We start from the raw sequence: 19,633 nt of genomic DNA on the forward strand, positions 1-19,633 counted from the left end.
ACAGTCATTAATTTCTTTCCTGCTAATAATGTCCTTCTTCCTTATTTTGTTTTACTCCTAGGTGGAACACTGCTCACAATCTCTGGGGTGGGCTTTAGCCAAAATCCTGCCCTGGTTTCTGTTTCAATGAGCAATCAAACCTGTGCAGTTACTCACTTGGAAGAAGAGATAATTTGGTGCCTGACCCCACCAGCTGCTAATTTGTCTGACGAAGATTCACAAGACATCTCTGTCAGAGTAAACGTTGTCATCAGCAGCAGGTCACTTCATTACACTCTCTTGGCCAAAAGGACCACCACCTTTAACTACCAAAGAGCTTTGACTCCCCTCGTTACTGTTGTTGAAACAGAAACCACAGACAGTAGCCTACTCTTGAGCATCCAGGGGATAAACATCACTGGATCTGTGGCTAAACTTGGACACAGTGAATGTCAGCTTGAGTTTCAACGTCGCAACAAGTCTGCAATGTTTTATCAGTGCTCTTTGTCACTGAACAGCCTGGAACCTGGGACTTTCCCCATCCAGGTTGTCCACAGGCAGCTGGGATACGCTCACGTGACAGCAAGGCAACAGGCCCTTACAGTAACTCCACGGATAACCTCCATACTCCCAGCAAAAGGATCAGCCTGCGGTGGGATGTTGCTCACTATATCTGGCATTGCTTTAAAATCCAGGAGGAATTTGGTACAGGTCAGCCTGGAGAGTAATTATTCCTGTGAGATCCAGAAGTCTGATTACAATACCATTAGTTGTATTGTCCTTCCAGTGTCACATCCTTTGCATTCTCAGGGGCTGGCTGAGGCATCCCGAGCTCTCAGTGTCACAGTGACTGTCAATGGGGTCAGCAGTGTGTGCCTTGGGGACTGTACACTCCACCTCCATGAGCAGTGGACCCCTCTGGTACATTTGGTGACCTGGAAGACTAATGGGACACTCACCTATGTGACAATCAAAGGACAGAGGCTGGCCTGGCCCAGCAACAGCCCCCTGGTACATGTGAACAGCCACACTGTCTGCAAGTTGACTTTCTGGAACGAGACCATCATCGAGTGCCAGACAGCCTGCCTTGCCCCAGGGGAGCACAGCATTTCCATATCCAACAGGAAAAGTGGGAATGCTTGCTTTAGGGAGGCATCGAGGGTCCTCTCCATCCTGCCCAGGGTGGATCGGTTCTACCCACAAAACTTCAGCACCAACGGGGGAGGTCTGCTCACCTTGGCAGGCTCAGCACTGAAAGGGCAGAGAACAACTTCTGTTCTCATAGATCACCACCCCTGCCATGTCCTCAGTGTCACCTGTGCCACTCTCCAGTGCACGGTGCCTCCGGGTAACGGCACCAGAGCTCTGAGTCTGAAAGTGGATGAACATTTCTATTACCTTGGAACAATAAGTTACAGTGAGGAGTTTACCCCAGCTTTCCTTTCACTTGTTGCAACTGGTCTCCTTCTAACCATGACAGTGTCATGGGTCACAGAGAGGAACACCCTGCATGTGTTTATTGGGGACTTTGCTTGTAATGGTGTCACCATCGCTGGCTCCATGTTGCAGTGCTCAGCTCCTCCGCTCCCTGTGGGTGAATATCCTGTGCTGGGGCTGGATATCCCCAGGGGCTGGGCTTCCTCCAACCTGACGTTCACCTCTCAGCTGACAGTGACAACTGTGAGTCACAACTGGGGTAAGTCATGGAGGGTGTTGTGTGAGGGACTGCAGTGACAGGCTTTTTTTTCATGAAAGCAGAAAATATGAATTAAAAAAAAATAATTCATAGCCTGTCAGGCTCTCTCTGAAATCCCCTTTTCTGTCCTTTCCCAAGGTGGCTTGACCGGAGGAGCAGTTTACTTGCATGGAAGTGGGTTTTCCCCCGGGAAGACTTTGGTCACAGTCTGTGGCACCAACTGTGAACCTTTGGCCAAGATGACCGTGACTGAGCTGAGCTGCCTTGCCCCACGCTTACATGGTCAGTTAAAGCACAAAACCTGTCATTGTGTTAAAAATATATCCCTTAAAACCCTAGCTTGGCCCAAAAAGGGGGGTACCAGTGTGTCTCATCCCAGGACAACAGAAAGTAGCCCTGGAGAAAGGAGGGAAGTCAACACAGTGTTGATGAAGTTTGGACTTGATGACCTTGGAGGTCTTTTCCAACCTTAATGATTCCACGATTCTGTGACTTCTGTTTTTTGATCTTGGGCCGAAGATAGATGGTGTCAGGGTGAGTTTTTGTGTCAATGGCCATGGACACTGCACTAGATCCATCATGTGCCTGTGGTGATATGTGCTTTGTGAGTGTGCATGAGATATGCACAACATCAAGGTTTCCTTGTGGCAGTTATTCCTTGGGAAAGCTCTCTCACATAAAATGTGCCTGTGGACTGTAGGGTTGGGTATCTAAGCATTTCTTGGCCATCATGATTATTGTAGCTAATTGAACTCCCTTAAATGCCTTTTCTTCTAAGGAAATGGCCTCAAGGTGCACCAGGGGAGGTTTAGATTAGATATTAGGAGGTTTTTTTCACAGAAAGTGTTTCCAAGCATTGGAACAGAGTGCCCAAGAAAGTGGTGGAGTCATCATCCCTAGAAGTGTTCAAAAAACATGTAGTTGTGATACTTGAGGACATGGTTTAGTGGGGAACATGATGCTGGGTTGGTGGTTGGACTTGATCTTAAAGGCCTTTTCCAGCCTTAATGATTCTACAGTTCTGTGGCCCCACACATTTTGTGTTTTGGCTACATTGTGGGAAAACCTCAGTGGGGTAAAGGGCTGGGAGAAAAAGAGTGAATGACTAGAAGAGTGAACAAATGACCATGGCCAGCTCCTACCTTTGGAAAACTGGAGGTGAGGATTTGAATTCCTTGAGAGCAAGATGGGAGCATCCTCCTTAACTGGAGACTGGCAGCATGGGATGAATCCATGATCTCCAGCTTTCTCAAAGAGAAAAATAACCTGCTTCAGCTTTGGAGCAAGCTCTTCAAAATGGGTATTTTCTGGGACAAGACATGCTTCCTCCCTTTTCTACTGTACTTTCCTACGGGAAGCACAGAATTAGGGTCTTAAACTCTGCAAAACACAGGATTTTAGGACTCTTAGGAAACACCTGGACATGGCACTCAGTGCTCGTCTCGTTGACAAGGTGGGGATCAGTCACAGGTTGGACTCGGTGATCTTGGAGGTCTTTTCCAACCTAAATGATTCTGTGAATCTGTGATTCCAAACCTTGGAAGTGCAACACTTCAGCCCCCTTCACAGCTCTGAAGCTTGGAGAGCATCTGGAGGTCTACAGAAATATTTGCTGTTCTGTGAACATCCAGAGATGCAATGATCATGTGATCAAATCATCAGTGACCAAAGATCCATGACCTCTTATCCTTTATGGACATGGAAGAAAGATGTCAAGTGAGAGTGTCCTTCAGAGTGAGTTTCCAGGGTTTTGCTCAAAGGCATGTGGAATCTCCATCCTCCAAAATAATCAGAAGTTGACTAAATTAGTTGTTGAGAAACCAACCCAATGTGAAATTTAACATTCTTTTGAACAAGAGTTGTGACAAAAGGCATATAGATGTTCTCTTCAGCCTCACTTATTCCAAAATTCTATATTTGCTGATGTCATTTTGAACAGTTTCTTTCATAGAATCACAGAATGATTGGAAGGGAAATTAAAGATCACCTAGTTCCAACCCCTATCCATGAAGAATGCTAACAAAAAATGTAAGGAAAAAAATCCCGGGACTTTAAAACCCAAGCACAAGCACTCAGAAGGAGACACCAAGAAGTCATAAGGGCTCAATTTTCTTCATTTTAAACAAGATCCAGATACAACTCACAAAACTGCTTGTTATTTTAAAAAGAAAAAAGACATGGTGCTGGAGTGCTGAAAAAAAAATTGTCAGAGCACAACACAGCAGTCCAGTTATTGCAGGGAGAATAGCAAAATAAAATGTGATCAAATTGATCCAAAGTGTGAAAACATTAATAACTGCGTTCAAAATTCACTGAGTGGTTGGTGGGAGAGGGAGCCTGGGGAAAACCATCTCACAGGCAGGACCACGATGCTTATTCCTGACACTAGGTGTCAGCAAGGGAATGCTGATCGCTCCTTGCGTTTCTCAGGAGGAGATGCAAAGGATGTGTTGCCTCACTAACCAAAGGTAGAGTTACAATCCCTCTCTCCCCTGCCCTGGGTTTTGCAGCTTTGTCAGTCTCACCAGTTGAGTTGCAAAAACGTTAATTAAATATTTACAAGAAAATATCTTTTTTTCTTACCTTAAAAAAAAAAAAATCGTTTGCAGGCTGCTCAAATCTGTGTTTGTCAGGCTATTGGAACACTCTGAGACATCTGTATTCACCCTTTGCACATTTACATCTGGCACGGGTGAATCTGTATACAGAGGAAGATGCTTTCTGGAGAATATTCCACTTAGTATTTAAAGAGTCACCCCCACACCACTACATTTAGGGTAAGAGTGGATGTGTTAAGTGCAGTTAGTCCAGCCTCACCTCATGGTTTACACAGTGCTGTTTGCCCGAGGAATTTTGCCACTTGACACTCACACATCCAGTGCTCAGACCTTTCTTTTTCTGTCTCATTCATATGGGAGAGGTGACAAAGCCAATTCAGGGATGCAGGACCACGAACCATGAAGGAATGAGAGGGATAGGTCTGTGGTGCCCCAGGGCCCCTTCGGTGGCTCAGCCAGGTTGGACGCTCGTGTGACATTTCCCAGCTCTGGTGGCCCAACGGGGAGATGTGAAGTGAAGAGTTTAAGCTGCATTTCTTCTGTTACTGTGTCCTGTGAAGCAGAAACACCTCCTCTCTGGCACTGTGGGATGTCAGGTGGCAGCTGCCTGCCCTGGGGTTTCAGCACTGGGTCATGCTGTGTCTGGCCTGCTTAAGACTAGAGATGTTCACGTGGGAATCCCCAACTGGTTCCTGTAGCTCGCTCATGTGATCAGATCCAGAGGGCAAAGCTCTGCAGGTAGGAAATGTGACTTTTTTCCCATCAAACAGGCAGTTTTCTAAGAGATGAGGAACTGCTGGGCTCAGCAAGATCCATCCATAAGCCTGTCCCACAGGGTCTTCCTTAGCAATGGGTGTTGAGCAGGGTCACAGCAAGATTTTGGTTTGATCATTGGCGAGAGCTGGGCATGTTCTTGCTGAGATGTGCTCAATCCAGAGCACCAGGAATGGGAGTGCAAATCTAGACTCTTTTATGGAAACTTTTGTCTTTTGAAAGATGCAGAAAAATCAGTTCAGAACAGAGCTAAAATACGAGTTTCATCCCTAAAGCTTAAAAAAATTAACAAAAATAAATAAAATTAGCAAAACCGCATGGCCTTCAAGGAAAACCAAAGCAAAGAGAAAAAAACTGACCCATGAGTCTTTAAAGGTTTGGTAAGGAGAGATAATTAACAGTATCACCAACACAGGAAGTGTTCAAAAGCTGTGTAGATGCAGCACTTGAGGACATGGTTTAGTGGTAGGCTTGGCAGTGCTGGGGGGAATGGTTGGACTTGATCTTAGAGGGTTTTTCCAACTGAAATGATTCTATGATCCTGAAAGTTCTCCCTTTCTCTTTATGCTCACGCTGAAGCACAGTTGATGAATACAAATGCAGCTGTGGGTTCTGTTCAGCTCAGGTTAAATTTGCAGAACACATGGTTAATGTCTGCAGAATTGAATTGTGCTCCTGTGAAAGATGGGGAGACTGGTGGGAAGCTTGAGGCAGGTGAGAAAATAACTGAACATTCCTCTCAGGTGATATTAGGGTAGGTACCATATATAAATTTTACAGTAAGCCAGTACCTGAGATTGTATGTTTGATGTTGGGGTGAGGGTAAGGAAGGCACCTTTAAAAAAGGAGTTGAACTGATCAGATCCATCAGGGTAAAAGTTGAGCCTGCTTGGCCTGGTTGCATCAGCATGCTTCAGATCTTTTTGATGTAGCAGCTCTTGGGATCTTTGTTAGCAAGTCCTGAACCTACCAATTACCAGATTCCACTGATAAAAGTGGACTTTTAAGGATGAGGATTTAAATTAGACACCAGAAATGAGGCTGGTTGAAAAGGATGAGAGACATGGGTTGGTGGAGCTCTTTGAATGGAGCAAGAGGAGAGAGTGGAGTTAGTTTTGGTTGTAACAAGAAGATGCACTGGGCCAGGACCCAGGGTGACCATAGCCAGAGAAATGGGGTGATTTGTATGAGGAAATGCAGAAGAAATCAAGAAGACATGTTGTGGCAATTGACACCTCAGTAGTAGTCAGGGCCTCTGATGTTTATTGTGGGCATCAAACCAAGAGATCCAAAGGGTCCCTTCTGTCTTTCAAATCCAGAAATGAATTAAGAAAGGGGGGGAATAAAGCATATTGATTACATGGCAGGAATGTTCTGACAGTGAGATCTATCAGGTGGTGGAATAGAGGCTTGAAAGCCACCTCTTGGGACTTCTGAAACTCGGCTGTGTGAAATGAATGTCTCCCAGGGAGCAATTCTTCATAGAAAGAGGTTGGACTCAATGACCTTAACAAGTCTCTTTTTTCCTCACCCTTTTATTAACTTATTTTTTTTTAAAATCTCTGTCTTCCCTGCTAAGCACATGTTAATGTTGTGCTCCACAGTGAGTGGTGGATAACTGGGGATGTGTGGTTTGGCACCAGGACTCCTCGGGCAGTTCTTCAATCAACCCACAGCTGCCCTTGGAACCTCCTGTAGGTTTTAGCCTCATCACATGTCCAGCAGTTGTTATTAAACAGTGACCCAGAACAAAGCCCCTGTCCTGAGCAGCCCAGGATACTGGATTAAGCCAGAGTACCCCTCGAAGCCAGGGCTGGGGGGAGTTGGTCCCTAACCCATTACCAACATGCAGAGATTTGGCTGCCATTGTGTCTGATCTCAAAAGAGAAGCTGTAAAGGGCTGAGTGCTTTCATCTCAGCCATGGGATTGCAGGTTTTATCTTGATAGGGAATATAAAGCATAAAAAAGCTTCATTCTGGGGTTTGAACACTAACCAATTAAGCAAGCAGAAGAACTGTGCCCCAGAACAGGCAGAATATCCTTTTAGGCCATGCTAAAAGTGTGTTAAAATCTTTAGTTGGTATTTTTTGCTGCTGTTGTGGTAGCAGACAATGACACCAATAATGCCAAAGGATATTTTGTTTCATGGTCAGAGGAAGGAGAATTGCAAGGCCAAGACATCCTCCTAACTGAGAAAAGATATTAAGTCCTCTGGGAGCAGAGGAATAGGAGGACCTTGGAGATCCCCAAGGAAGAAATAGAAAAAGGACATAATCTCTGAGAGTGGTGTCTCCATCAGCTGGACAGATGTAGAGTGTGGAGATGAGATTCTTCCCTCCTTCCACCTGAGAGAGAGAAAGCAATTCTAAGTTTGATTCTGGGGTGTGTAGATTAAAAAGAGTTTGCTGGGATTTCACTTTCATTGATCTCTTTATAGCCCTTTGTAACCATGTTCTCTAACTTATATTTTATAAATTAATATCTGTGTTTGCCTGGTTTGAGTTAAAGATTATTTCAGCTGTTGGCAGGATACGAGGCTCCATATTTCTGCAGGCGTTGGGATGAGGGCACTGGAGCAAATCAGAAATGCCCAATTTCCACATTTTGGGGGTATCCAAAGAGTGATAGGCTGTTCTTCTCCTGAACTGTAAGGGCTGAGCAGGAAACACCTTCTGGTGACCTACATGAGCCAGGCAAGTTGTTTGACAGCAGCAAAACAGTGAGGAAAATAGTCATGTACTGGGATTCTATGAGTAGTTTTCAACATTCATCCAGAAGTAAGAGTTCCACACAGGAAAATTCTAATGTGTTTTTTCCAAGACCAAAAAGAAAACCAAAACCTTCCTGCAATAAATTGGTTCTGCTGCAGGTTGTTGCAAAGGTAAGTTCTTTGCAGCACTTACTTCTCTTGGATAGTATTTGTTTGTCAAAACACGGATATCTAGTGCTGCTTAAAATGTCCTTGGAATGGCAACCTGGCCTCAAGAAAGGCACAAGGTTTTTGTGGGAGACATAGAATATGTGAGGTGGGTCTAGACATAATTTCTGGACAACAAAAGCAAAAGATAGATATAGTGACATCATTCCTTTAAGCTTCTCTGTCTATTCCTCATCCTGTTTAGATGTAGCTCTTCGAGGTAGGGATTGTGTTTGGCTGTGTTTGAGCAGGTGCTGATCAAGAGAATTGCCACTGGATTTGGGGAAGAAAAGGGATTAAGCAAATTGGAAAATCTGTGAAGATGTAGTTAACCTTTTTTTTCCCCTCATTCTAAATCCAGAGAAGAAAAATACAGTAGAACTGTGAATTCTCTGAAGTTCAGAGAACATGAAATGCTAGATTTTAATATTTCAAAAAACACCTGAAACATTAAACAGTTATAAACTCTTCAGAAATACCCCATATGAAATAATCATTTGTAGCAAAATGTGCTTAATATTTTAACAGAGGAAATAGAGCATTTTCATATTTTTACAATTTCAAACCACGTTTTTCAGAATTGCTTAGGAGACAAGACACTCATTGACAATGACACTTTTACAGCAAACAAGATACCTTTTGAACAAACTGGAACTTAGAAAAGCAAATAGAAAAATACCTTTTTTGATAAATTCCGATTGATTGCACATTCCTGATGCTTGAGAAACACTCTTGGATACTACAGCACAGACTGTTACACTGTCCACAGACCTTTTCAGGAGTTAATTACAACTGTTTGGTTAATTCAGGACTACCGAAAACTCTCCAAAAGTCAGGGGTTTGAGAGAAACAGTTTTAATGTCTGTCATGGTTTAAGGCTTGAAGGATTCCATTTTAAAATTATTAAACCCAAACATTTCAATTTAACCTGAACTTCAGTAAGATGTCCTAATACTTTTATTTTTTTTAGCATTTTTTTTGGTCTGGATTTAGGATAAGAAAACCTAATTTCTGTTCACAAAATCAAAGAATCATTTAGGCTGGAAAATACCTCCAAAGTCATTAAGTCCAACCTGTGACCAATCTCCGCCAAGTTAACCCAGCCCAGAGCACTGAGTGCCTTGAACACCTCCAGGGAGGAGGACTCCACCACCTCCCTAGCCAGCCCCTTCCAATTCTCTTGACAACCCTTTCCATGAAGAAATTCTTCCAGGTATTCACATCACTTGTCCATTAAATGCATCTCAAAGAAAAACAGCTGCTCCCATTACACTTTTCACCACATCCACCGAGTCAAACTGGGACCACATCTCAAGATCCCACCTTGCTCACACCAGTTCCCCAGGAGCCCTCCAAGCTCTCTCAATGCTTCCATGAAACCTGTTTCTGGATTTCAAAGTTACAAGAGACATAAGGTTGTCACATCTCCTTGGTAAAAGATTTGTGCCCTATACCTGGTCTGTAAGCCATAGTCTGTCTTCCCCTGAAGAAATGTCCATGCTCTTATTTAATCCCTTATGTCATCTCCTCCTGGACAGAGCAATTTGATCCCAAAGACCATCCTGATGATCAGCACGCAGCACAGGTTACGTGCTTGCTCGCACAAAGGAGCAGTATGAAGACATACTCGTCCTTGAAAAGGATGCACCTAAAGAGAGGCTGAGTGCACATCAGGAGTCAAAGAATCATGGAATAGTTTGGGTTGGACAGGACCTTAAAGTTCATCTAATTCCAACCCCCCTGCTGTGGGTAGGGACACCTTCTACAGTGACACAAGTCAGTAGTAAAATACGCTTGGTATCAGTGACGTGTTGGCTGCTTTGGGTTATTTCTTCCCTCTCCTGTCTTTGTAGCTTCTTTGGCTACTCTCTGTGGCCTGACACCTTCTTCTGCCGACTGCAGAGAAGACAGAGCCACCTTCATTGAATGTGATGTCCAAGTCACAGTGGGTCCCCACCAGCAGAGAGGATCTGTGTCCTACCTCTATGTCTGTGAGGACAGCCCCCCTCGGTGGCACCACAGGGACACCACCCCACCCTGGAGGTGTTTTGCTGGACTCTTTGCCAGGTTAGTGCTGTATCTCTCCAACAGCTGGGTGACTCCATCCATGAATAACATCCCCCAGATATTATTCTACCTTTTGCAGAATTGGCCCCTGCCAAATGATGGACTGAAGGATCAAATTCCAAAGGAACGGCCTGAAGTTGTGTTGGGGGAGGTTTAGGGTGGATATTAGAAAAAGTCTCTTCCCCCCGAGGGTGTTTGGGTACTGGAACAGGCTTCCTAGAGACATGACTACAGCAACAAGGCTACCAGAGCTCAAGGAGCATTTGCACAATACTCTCAGGCATGTGGTGTGACTCTTGGGGATGGTCCTGTGCAGGCTTGAACTTGATGATCCTTGTGTATCCCTTGTGGACCCCTTCCAACTCAGCATATTCTGTGAAATTCCTAATTCTTAGGTTGATGCCAATAGAGCAATTTAGCCTTGAGACCACTAGAGAGCTCCGTTGGGTTGTGAAATTCATTCCTTGTGCCTATCAAAGCATCTCTACCCCCCTCCTTCCCTCCCATCTTTAAAGTGTTTGAGAGACATCAGAAAATCCATCTCGTAAACAGCCTGCTTTGTTCCTTCTTAGGTTTTAATATTTATCTTCTGATCCAAAGCAACATCTGGTGAATGCCAATGGGAAAAAAGATTAGGCATTATGAAAAGCATAAGCCTTTTTTTTTCCTACTTTCCCCCCTCTTTTTTTCCTACCCCATCCCCATCCTTCCTCTCTCCAAGCAGTTTCCCAAGTAAAGAGTCACCAAGTAAATCCATCAGGCTGTGCAATATTTGGCATGCACTTATGGCTCAGGCTTTGCAAATCCAAAGCCATGTTGTCCAGGAGTATAACCTGGAACTGTTGTCTTTGATGGCACAGTAGGGATTCATACCTGCAAGGCATTTCCTTCCAGGAGTAAGAGGGATGTCTGAATTAGGGAATAAACAGATGAATTATAGAATGGTTTGAATTGGAATGGACCTTAAAACTCATCAAGTTCCAACCCCCTGACATGGACAGGGACACCTTCCACTACAACAGGTTGTTCCAAGCCCTGTCCAACCTGGCCTTGAACACTTCCAGGGGTGGGACATCCACAGCTTCTCTGGGTAACCTGTGCCAGTGTCTCATCATCCTCACAGTAAAGAATTTCTTCCCAATACCTAACTTAAATCTCCCCTCCTTCAAATTAAGGCCATACCCCTGTGTCCTATCATTCCATTTCTTTGTGAAAATTCCCTCTCCAGCTTTCTTGTAAGCCCTCTTTTTGGTACTGGAGTGAGATGACCAAAACTTTCCAAAAGTTATTAAATAAATAGAGAATTAGAACAGTGCTGCAATGCACTGCCCATGATTTGCTGGACATGGTAAACCCGCTCCTGGATACTACATCTTGCTGCAGTCCAGGTATTTCAGTGGAATTGCAGAGATTCGGTCCCCATTCCTATCTGATCCTGACATCAAAGCTGGTGTTGTGAATCACCAGAGGGATTTCTGGATACCCTGCATCCCTCAGGAAAAAAAACAACAACTGGTATTTATTTTACAAAGACACAGATTGCACAATTTTTTAAACTTTTTTAAAAATATAAAAAGTAGAAGTTTAAAAATGAAATTAGTTAAAAAAAAGAAAAAAAAGGTTTTCACAGTTACAGTACCTACCTGTCAGTCTGTCATTTTTTCCCCATCATTTTTTTAAATTTGACTTAGTTTTCATAAGGTCTGGACTTAAGAAAATTCTTGTCAGTTTTGAGAAAAACATTGTTAGGGAGAAAGAAACTATTTTTCTCTTGAGTGGAAGGAAGACAGAATTCTGCCCTGATCTATACAACTGGCCAAGTGTCCAAAGTCATACTGTGCACTGGTAATGTTCTGTAACATCCCAAGAAATGGGGAGGACAGATTTGTTGGGGAAGACAACAGTAGGGAGTCCTAGAGGGGAAAAAAACCCTGAAATTTAACTGATTTTGGAAAAATCCCTGAAATTTAACTAATTCTAACTAATTTTCTTCAACCTCTTTCTTATTGTCATCTTTATTGTGCTCATGCTTGTCTCTTAGTTAGAAATTCAAACTTGGGCTCCTGAGTAGTTTTCCAGAGTCCTGATGTTTTTTTCTGAGGTATCTATTTCTAAACTGGTTCTTGCTAAAGGGAAACGGGCAAAGATTTGTTTGTTTTCAAATGAGTTTCCTGATTTGAGAAACCTGGGAAGAAAGAGAGAGGTTTAAATCATTCAAACTGACCTATTTCAGCACTTCTGAAAACTTTTTCATTCCACATTTCAGTTCAGAAAAATGTTTCATTTCAAAATATTAACGAAATTTGTACAGTGTTAGAAAACTAAAGTGTTCCAACCAGAAAAGAACTATTTGGCGAATTCCTGAAGTAATACACATTGATTGCTGTAGTTAATAATAATGACTAACAATGATAAAAATATATATTAATTTAAGTTCTGTGCAAATGCTCAAGAGTTAAGACATTTGTGCCAGGATGGGGATAAAACTACTGAATTAATTCCTGGTTGAAAGTGCACATTGAATCTCTCCCATTCTTTCTTACGAATTTTATAGAATCACAGCATGGTTTGGGTTGGATGGGGCCTTAAATCTCATTTTGTTCCAAGCCCCTGCCATGGGCAGGGACACCTTCCACTATCCCAGGTTGCTCCAAGCCATGTCCAAACTGGCCTTGGACACTTCCAAGGATGTGGCAGCCACAGCTTCTCTGGGCAACTTTTTACAGTGGTTTAAATAAATCTTTTCCTTTTCTAGTCTGTACCACAGCCCATCCTTTATGAACACACAGTGGCAAAAGCATTTTCCTTAGAAGAGTTGCAAGTTTTGCCATTAACAACACCTGTATCAATATACATTCCTGAATTTCCTTCAATAATTAATTCCTTTTATTACTTTTCCTTTAATCACTGCAATTTGTTGACAGTTGTCCAGCATCAGTGTTTCAGGATGTGGTTACATGATGACAGGAGGGAACCTCTGTTTGCTTGCAAACAAAGCTTGTTTATTTAAAAAAACCAACAAAACCCCCAAACATAAACAAACACACAAGCAAACAAAAACGTGAAAACCACTCAAAGGTCCTTGTATTGCTTTTAATGTCTGGTAAATTGGGCCCATGCCCTGCATCCAGCCAACTACCACTCCCTTCTGCCTTTGAAACTGTTGGTAATTTAAAAGATGCACTTTTTTTCTTGGAGCATTAAAAAGAAATACTCTGCAGTTTTGAAAGATAACCCAGTCCAGTGAAATACTGTACAGGACAAGAGCATTTCTCCAAGTGTTTCTATCAAGGGCAAGTGCAGTTCCCTGTGGCTGGATTTTGATTATTGATACAGCAGAGGGAAAAGTTCTTTTCTACATAAAAAAAAAAAAAAGTAACTGTTGAAGGGGTTCAACAACTTGCAGAGGCTTTTTTTAGTAGTACTTTAGTAGTTTCTGATGTGGCTGCTTCATTTAACACTTTAATGCTCAAAAAAGGTCAACAAAAGCATGGTCAGAGCAGGGCTTTGTCTGTAGAGTGAGCTGCTGCATTCAGCATGAAAGTTTAAAACCTTCAGGGTCATCAGACCATCCTGATCATCACCCTCCTAGCAAAGCTGAGTCCTGACTTTCCAGCTGGGTCAGTTTTGGTAGAACTTTGGTCAAGGGAGGTGGTTCTCCCCCCCTCTACTCCACTCTCATGAGGCCCCACCTGAATCACTCTGTCCAGCTCTGGGGTCCCCAGCACAGGAAGGACATGGAGCTGTTGGAGCGAGTCCAGTTGAGGCCACCAAGATGATCAGAGGGATGGAGCAGCTCTGCTCTGAGGAAAGGCTGAGATAGTTGGGACTGTTCAGCCTGGAGAAGAGAAAGCTCTGGGGAGACCTCAGAACACCTTTCAGTACCTAAGGGGGCTCCCAGAGAGCTGGAGGGGGACTTTGGACAACAGCCTGGAGTGACAGGACAAAGGGAAATGTCTTCACACCAACAAAGGGTCGATTTTTGCCAGGTATTAGGAAGAAATTCTTCCCTGTGAAGGTGGTGAGGCCCTGGCACAGGTTACCCAGAGAAGCTGTGGCTGCCCCATCCCTGGAAGTGTTCAAGACCAGGCTGGACCAACCTGGTGTAGGGGAAGGTGTTCCTGTCCATGGCAGAGACTTGGAATGAGATGATCTTCAAGGTCCTTCAAACCCAAACCATTCCATAATTCTAACTTTGACACTTCAGCAAATCCTATTATATGGGAACCTGAAGACCTCTGAAAATCCTGGTCCTGCCTCTCTGATCCTCTATTTTGTTGAGTAAATCACGCTGTCCTTTCCTGAGAGAACTCTGTCCTTTCTTAGCTATTCAGGAAAGTGATGTAATTTCTGAGTCATGTTGGTGTTCCTATCACTCATCTCCTTTCTGCCCTTCTTCCTACAAGTTGCAGGTATGTGTCTGGTTGGTGGTGTGGGGAGAGGAGGGAGAAGGAGCAATGGCCAAAGAAGAAATGAAAAGTGAAATTGGATTATCCTGTCCTGAGCCAAGGCCTGCAAAAATAAATTTAGAAGTTGTCCCCTCCTTTTGAATCATACAGCCATTAAGGTTGGAAAAGACCTCTAAGATCATTAAGTCCAATTGTTAACCCAGTATCACCATGCTCACTAAACCATATATTGAATCCTACAGCTCCCCATAATGAAACACTACCAAAATCAGCAACTTTCAGCAGGAAAATCAAGGAAAAAAATGTTTCTTCTCCACCACTTTTTCTATTACTTCTTCCCCCTTTGCAAGGGGAGGCTTTGGAGCAAATGTCTGCTGGTATAACTGGCACATATATCGAATCTGCTTAGTCTGGGCTGTTAAGTAAGTTTAATTAATTTACTAAGTTAATGTTCCAATGTTAGCAACAAAGCATCACTGCAATCAGCTGGGTAGCAGGAATTGGAACCCCTAAATGAGCTCATTTTTTCACAGTTGGAATTAGGGACCAGTTAGCCAGTTGTGTGGTTTTTCCAATTTCTCCACTTGCCCTGGGGGAGTTGCAAGTTATTCATTTCCCATTGCTAAGTGTGAGTAAGATGGGGAGGGGGGAGACAGGAGCAAACCCTACTCCATGTAGGAGTCCATCTTTGATCCTAACACTGCTGATTCCCTCGCTGTTGTCTGCACTTATCTCCCTGCCTTGGTCCTAGAATGGCATTTGCTCCTGTTTTTAACAGTTTGGGGAAGCAGAAAAGCATCACTGAGAGATATTTACTGCATGTATTTTCATCCTGAGTGTGTGCAGATAAAGGGGGGAAAAAAACAAATAAACAATAAAAGAATGGAAACAAAATTACAGAAATTTGCAAAGTTTGACAAATGGTGGCCAGGAGTTGCCACAAGCTAATGGCTTGCAATGATTAATAAGAGTAAAAATAATTGCATTTCATTAAGATTGATGACACCCCATTTAACCTCCCTTCTCGTTTCAGCCCTAAAGTGGAAAGAGATGAAGTTCTCATCTATAATAGCTCCTGTAACATTACCATGGAAACTGAGGCAGAGATGGAGTGTGAGGGAGCTAATCAGCCAATTACTGCCAAGATTACTGAGATATGGAAAAACTGGGGCCAGAACACTCAGGTATAATCAAATCTTTTTTACAGACTGATTCAAACAGCTTAAAATTAAATTTGTAATATTGTGTACATTTAAAGGGGGGTAAGAAAAAAAAACAATTTAGGCTGAGCAGCAGCAATATATAATATTAAATGCTTTCCAACTTTGAATAGCAGTTCTAATGCGGCGCAGCTGAATTAATGGTTAACTATGGTTAATCATGTATTTTATGAGCTTTACCTTATTTTCTGGCCAATATATATATTTTTTAACACTCTCCTTTTTTATATGAATTCAATTCTGCTTTAAAAGTGTTATTTTCTGTTGAGCAGAAATCTTAGCCATGAGGTGCAGAGTTTCAGCTCTCTGGCACAGACTTAGCATTCAACTTTTGTGCAGCTCTGGTTATATTTGGGTTTTGCTTCTTTTCAGTAGCTAGAGGAAAATGGGACAGTCTTCCCAGTGCAATCTGTGGGTGTAGCAAGAAAAAAAGATATATGCAAAGAGCTGATGACAAAAAGCTGTCATTCCAAACTACCCACATTTCTATACTGAAAAGTGTTCATTGCAAATCTAAAATGTACTTTTAGAGTCCTCATAGTTTTGCAGAGTTTTTGGGGATGTTGAGCTGAATACTGGGTTGTACCACCTGTAAGAAAAAATTCAGAGGGGCTGGATATTTGCTGAACACCAAATGTCCCATTGCCACCATCCTTTCCTAAATGACAACTCCTGAGGAGTGGTTTAGACCCACCATGTACAGAGCAGTGTGAGGGGGAATAGTTATACACCTGATTTATGATAAAAAACAAATGCTGCTTTTTATCTATTAAATCAAATTATCACACAGTCTTTTTAGAACAGTTAAAACTTAGGAAACTGAAGTTCAGCATTAGTGTTGAAGCTACCATGGGAATTTTTAACTCTATTTGCAATATTCCCTGTACCTAAGGAACTTAAATTTAGTCTGCCACCCCAAAAGTATCTGCAGTGTTGTGGCAGAGTAATTTTAGTGCTTTTCCAGCATGAGATTCTCTCTCTGATTATTCTATATCTGGCCTATTCTATACGTAGGAGTCTCTGAACACTTCCCCTGTAAATCTACATTACAGGAATGTATTGCAGCTGAGTATCCTAAAACACAATTGCTTTCCTTCCTTCTGATAAGCCTGTCCTTGGTCTGTGAAGGAATGTCACATGTAGCCTGTTACCTATTAGTGTTTGTTTGCTCATCAGCCTTGTTAATTATTGTGTCAGAAACATGCCCAGCTAAGGAGAAAATCAACCCCAGAAAAATTACTAGTTGGTTATTACAGGAGACCAGCAAAGGGAAGAGATATTTTATTATATGAATCCTTATATTCATATTTTCCTTCCCAAACGGGATAAGAGCATCTCTACAGCTCCAAAGCCTGGTTTGGAGCATTACAGGGGCATTACCTGCTGCTGGTTGTGATCTGAGCAGCTCATCTGTGTCACAGGTCCTGTAGAGGATCACAGGTTGTCTTTTGGCTCTGGAGGAAGCAAGAATAAAAAGGTAGCGAGATTTGTCCCTGCTATGGTTTCCTGCTCAGAGTAGGGAAAATCAAGGAAGTCCTAAGTGTCCTGAATGAACAAATTCATTCAGAGTAGGATGAAAACAGCAGCACTTTAGATCTGGGATTTGCCGCTGCTTAATGAACCCAGCGGGCACTTGGAATCATTTTATCCCTCTTCCCAAAACTGGCTTGGGTGAGCAGAGGTGGATGGGTGGGGAGTTCAGATAAATGGTTTCAATTTTGGTCCCTTTCTAGCTGACAGCATCCTGTTAAGATTTACGACCTGGTGCAACGTGCGCCTGCTTCACTGTAGAGGTTTAAATCATGTCATGGGAACTGGCCTTACCTTTCCAGTGGAAAAAATGGTCCCCAGGTTCAGCACTAAGCAGTGAAATGCATTAATAGCACCACGTGCCTTAGGATAATGGTGCTATTAGCAGGCAGCACAACTCTGTGTACAAGTAATGGGGCTGCATCTCTTTATAATAACATCTGGCACTCCTATTGCATGCTCATGCAAGGATCTCAAAGCACTCCATAAAAAATGGGCATGATCCATGGCTGTTCCCAGCACAGCTGCACTGCTCAGTGATTTGTATTCTGCTTCTTCTTCTGCCAGCTGAGGGATGACCAGGCAGGCTGAGAACACAGCCCAGGTGGGCTTTGTGGGAGGGTTTGGGCAGGGATGGTTGGATGGAGGCACTTGGTCTGTTCAGCCTGGAAACAGGAGATGGGGGGGAGACCTCACTGCACTTACAACTTCCTCATGGGGAAGACGAGAGGCAGACACTGAGCTCTGCTCTGTGTGAACCAGTGACAGGATCCAGGGAATGGCCTGGAGTTGTGTCAGGGGAGGTTTAGGTTGCATATTAGAACAAGGGTGGTTGGGCACTGAACAGGCTCCCCAGGGCAGTGGTCATGACCCGAAGGCTGACAGAGCTCAAGGAGCATTTGGGTGATACTCTCAGGCACATGGTGTGACTCTTGAGGATGGTCCTTTGCAGGGCTAAGGGTTGGACTCAATGATCCTTGTGGGTCCCTTCCAACCGAGCATATTCTGTGACTGTGTGACGATGGAGCAGGATTAGCTCCAGGATAGCATTGTAAGCAAAAAGAGGTGATGTAGAATGGATGACAGAGGTTTACACTGTCAAGAGTGTGGAATGAACAGGTACTGGCAAGAAGAGAGAACAGCCTTAGCTCAGAGCAGAAAATAAATAAATAAATAAATGTAGAAGATTGGTTCTGGGAACTTGAGTCTAAGGGATACAAGTGGTCATGATACCAAGGCTGCCAGATTTCAAGCAGTGTTTGGACAATACTCTCAGCCATGTGGTGGGATTCTTAGAGTTGTCCTGTGCAGGGCCAGGAGTTGGACTCAATGATCCTTGTGGATCCTTTCCTACCAGGATATTCTATGATTTTATGATACAAGTTTTAGGGTAAAGTAATTTTTCCATCAGTTTTATTAAACGTGTAATAGGACCTGTTCATATATCTCAAAATAGTAAGGAAGAGATTATTGTGATGAATGGATTTGGTAGGTTGAAAATGAGGCAAATGTAGACTGTGAATGTGAAAAGGTTTGACATCAGTCTCCTGGTGGGAGAATGGTGGGCAGAAGCTCCAGGGGTGCTGGGAAGGAGCATGGTGGCTGTATGAAAGAGGATGGGTAAGATGGTGACCTCTTCCAGGTCTGTGTTTCTGTGATGCTTTCAGCAACCCTGTTACCAATAGCTCACGTTCAGCATTAAAGATATTGCTACTTTGAACTTTTATTGTCTTAGATAGACAGAAGCTCCAAGTACTAGAGGGTTGTTGTACCTGGATACAAACTCTTCATAGATGGATTTTTGCCCATTTCCATAATTCCCTTTTCCACCAATAAATGCATATAAAGTTCTATTTTAATGAAAATTAGGAGTTTAACAATATATACCTTAATTTTTGGATGATCTGTGTGAGATTCTGCAAGGAAGAGAGATCTTTCACCTCTGATTTCAACATAACTTTACTTTGAAATTTGGCTTGTAGTTATAATCAAAAATCAGAAAGTTATTTTTGGAAAATGCTGACTGTCCTCTTCATGTTGCTCCCTTGATTAAGGCACTTGAATTTGCTGTATAGGTTGAATCCCTTCAAAAACTTTTGGGCAGAATCCTCAGGAAAACAGCTGCATTTTCTGGCAGGTTCCACAAAATCTGGTCCCTGAGCTGTTGCTTGCATGAATCAGAGAATTACTGAAGTTGGAAAAGATCTCCAAGAACATCAGGTCCACTGTTACAGTCTGAGCTGGGCTCAGCTCAGGATCTAGAGGACTCTCAAAATTTCTGGGAGTTTAAAGTGGCTGTCTGGATATCTATGAGTTTCGTGGCAGACTTAATGAAATTTGAGTTCAACTTGGACTTTTCTTGGGGTCTGCTTTGTGGTCCACTATCCCCCAGATAATAGTTATTATGATTTTCTTTAGAAACATGATTTAAGCTCTTGTCTCACTTTGTGTTTGAAGTATTTTTGTCCTGTATGACTTAATT

General features: G+C 42.9%; 1 protein-coding gene across 9 annotated transcripts in view; it reads left to right on the forward strand.

The window, feature by feature from the left end:
• Nucleotides 1-19,633, forward strand: part of PKHD1 (PKHD1, fibrocystin/polyductin) — a 261,116-nt gene that overhangs the window by 47,081 nt on the left and 194,402 nt on the right. For all 9 annotated transcript variants that reach the window (XR_003530915.1, XM_027663423.1, XM_027663422.1 and 6 more), the window contains 4 exons: nucleotides 62-1,675; nucleotides 1,814-1,957; nucleotides 9,779-9,992; nucleotides 15,435-15,585. Coding sequence is in view for 8 of the 9 variants with exons in the window: in XM_027663423.1 (XP_027519224.1) it covers nucleotides 62-1,675; nucleotides 1,814-1,957; nucleotides 9,779-9,992; nucleotides 15,435-15,585 (2,123 nt within the window). In the remaining variant the exon portion in view is untranslated. The remainder of the gene's footprint in view (nucleotides 1-61; nucleotides 1,676-1,813; nucleotides 1,958-9,778; nucleotides 9,993-15,434; nucleotides 15,586-19,633) is intronic.

Source organism: Corapipo altera, unplaced genomic scaffold (genome assembly GCF_003945725.1).
Source record: "Corapipo altera isolate COAL_440 unplaced genomic scaffold, ASM394572v1 116, whole genome shotgun sequence".
In the NCBI taxonomy this organism is placed as follows: domain Eukaryota; kingdom Metazoa; phylum Chordata; class Aves; order Passeriformes; family Pipridae; genus Corapipo; species Corapipo altera.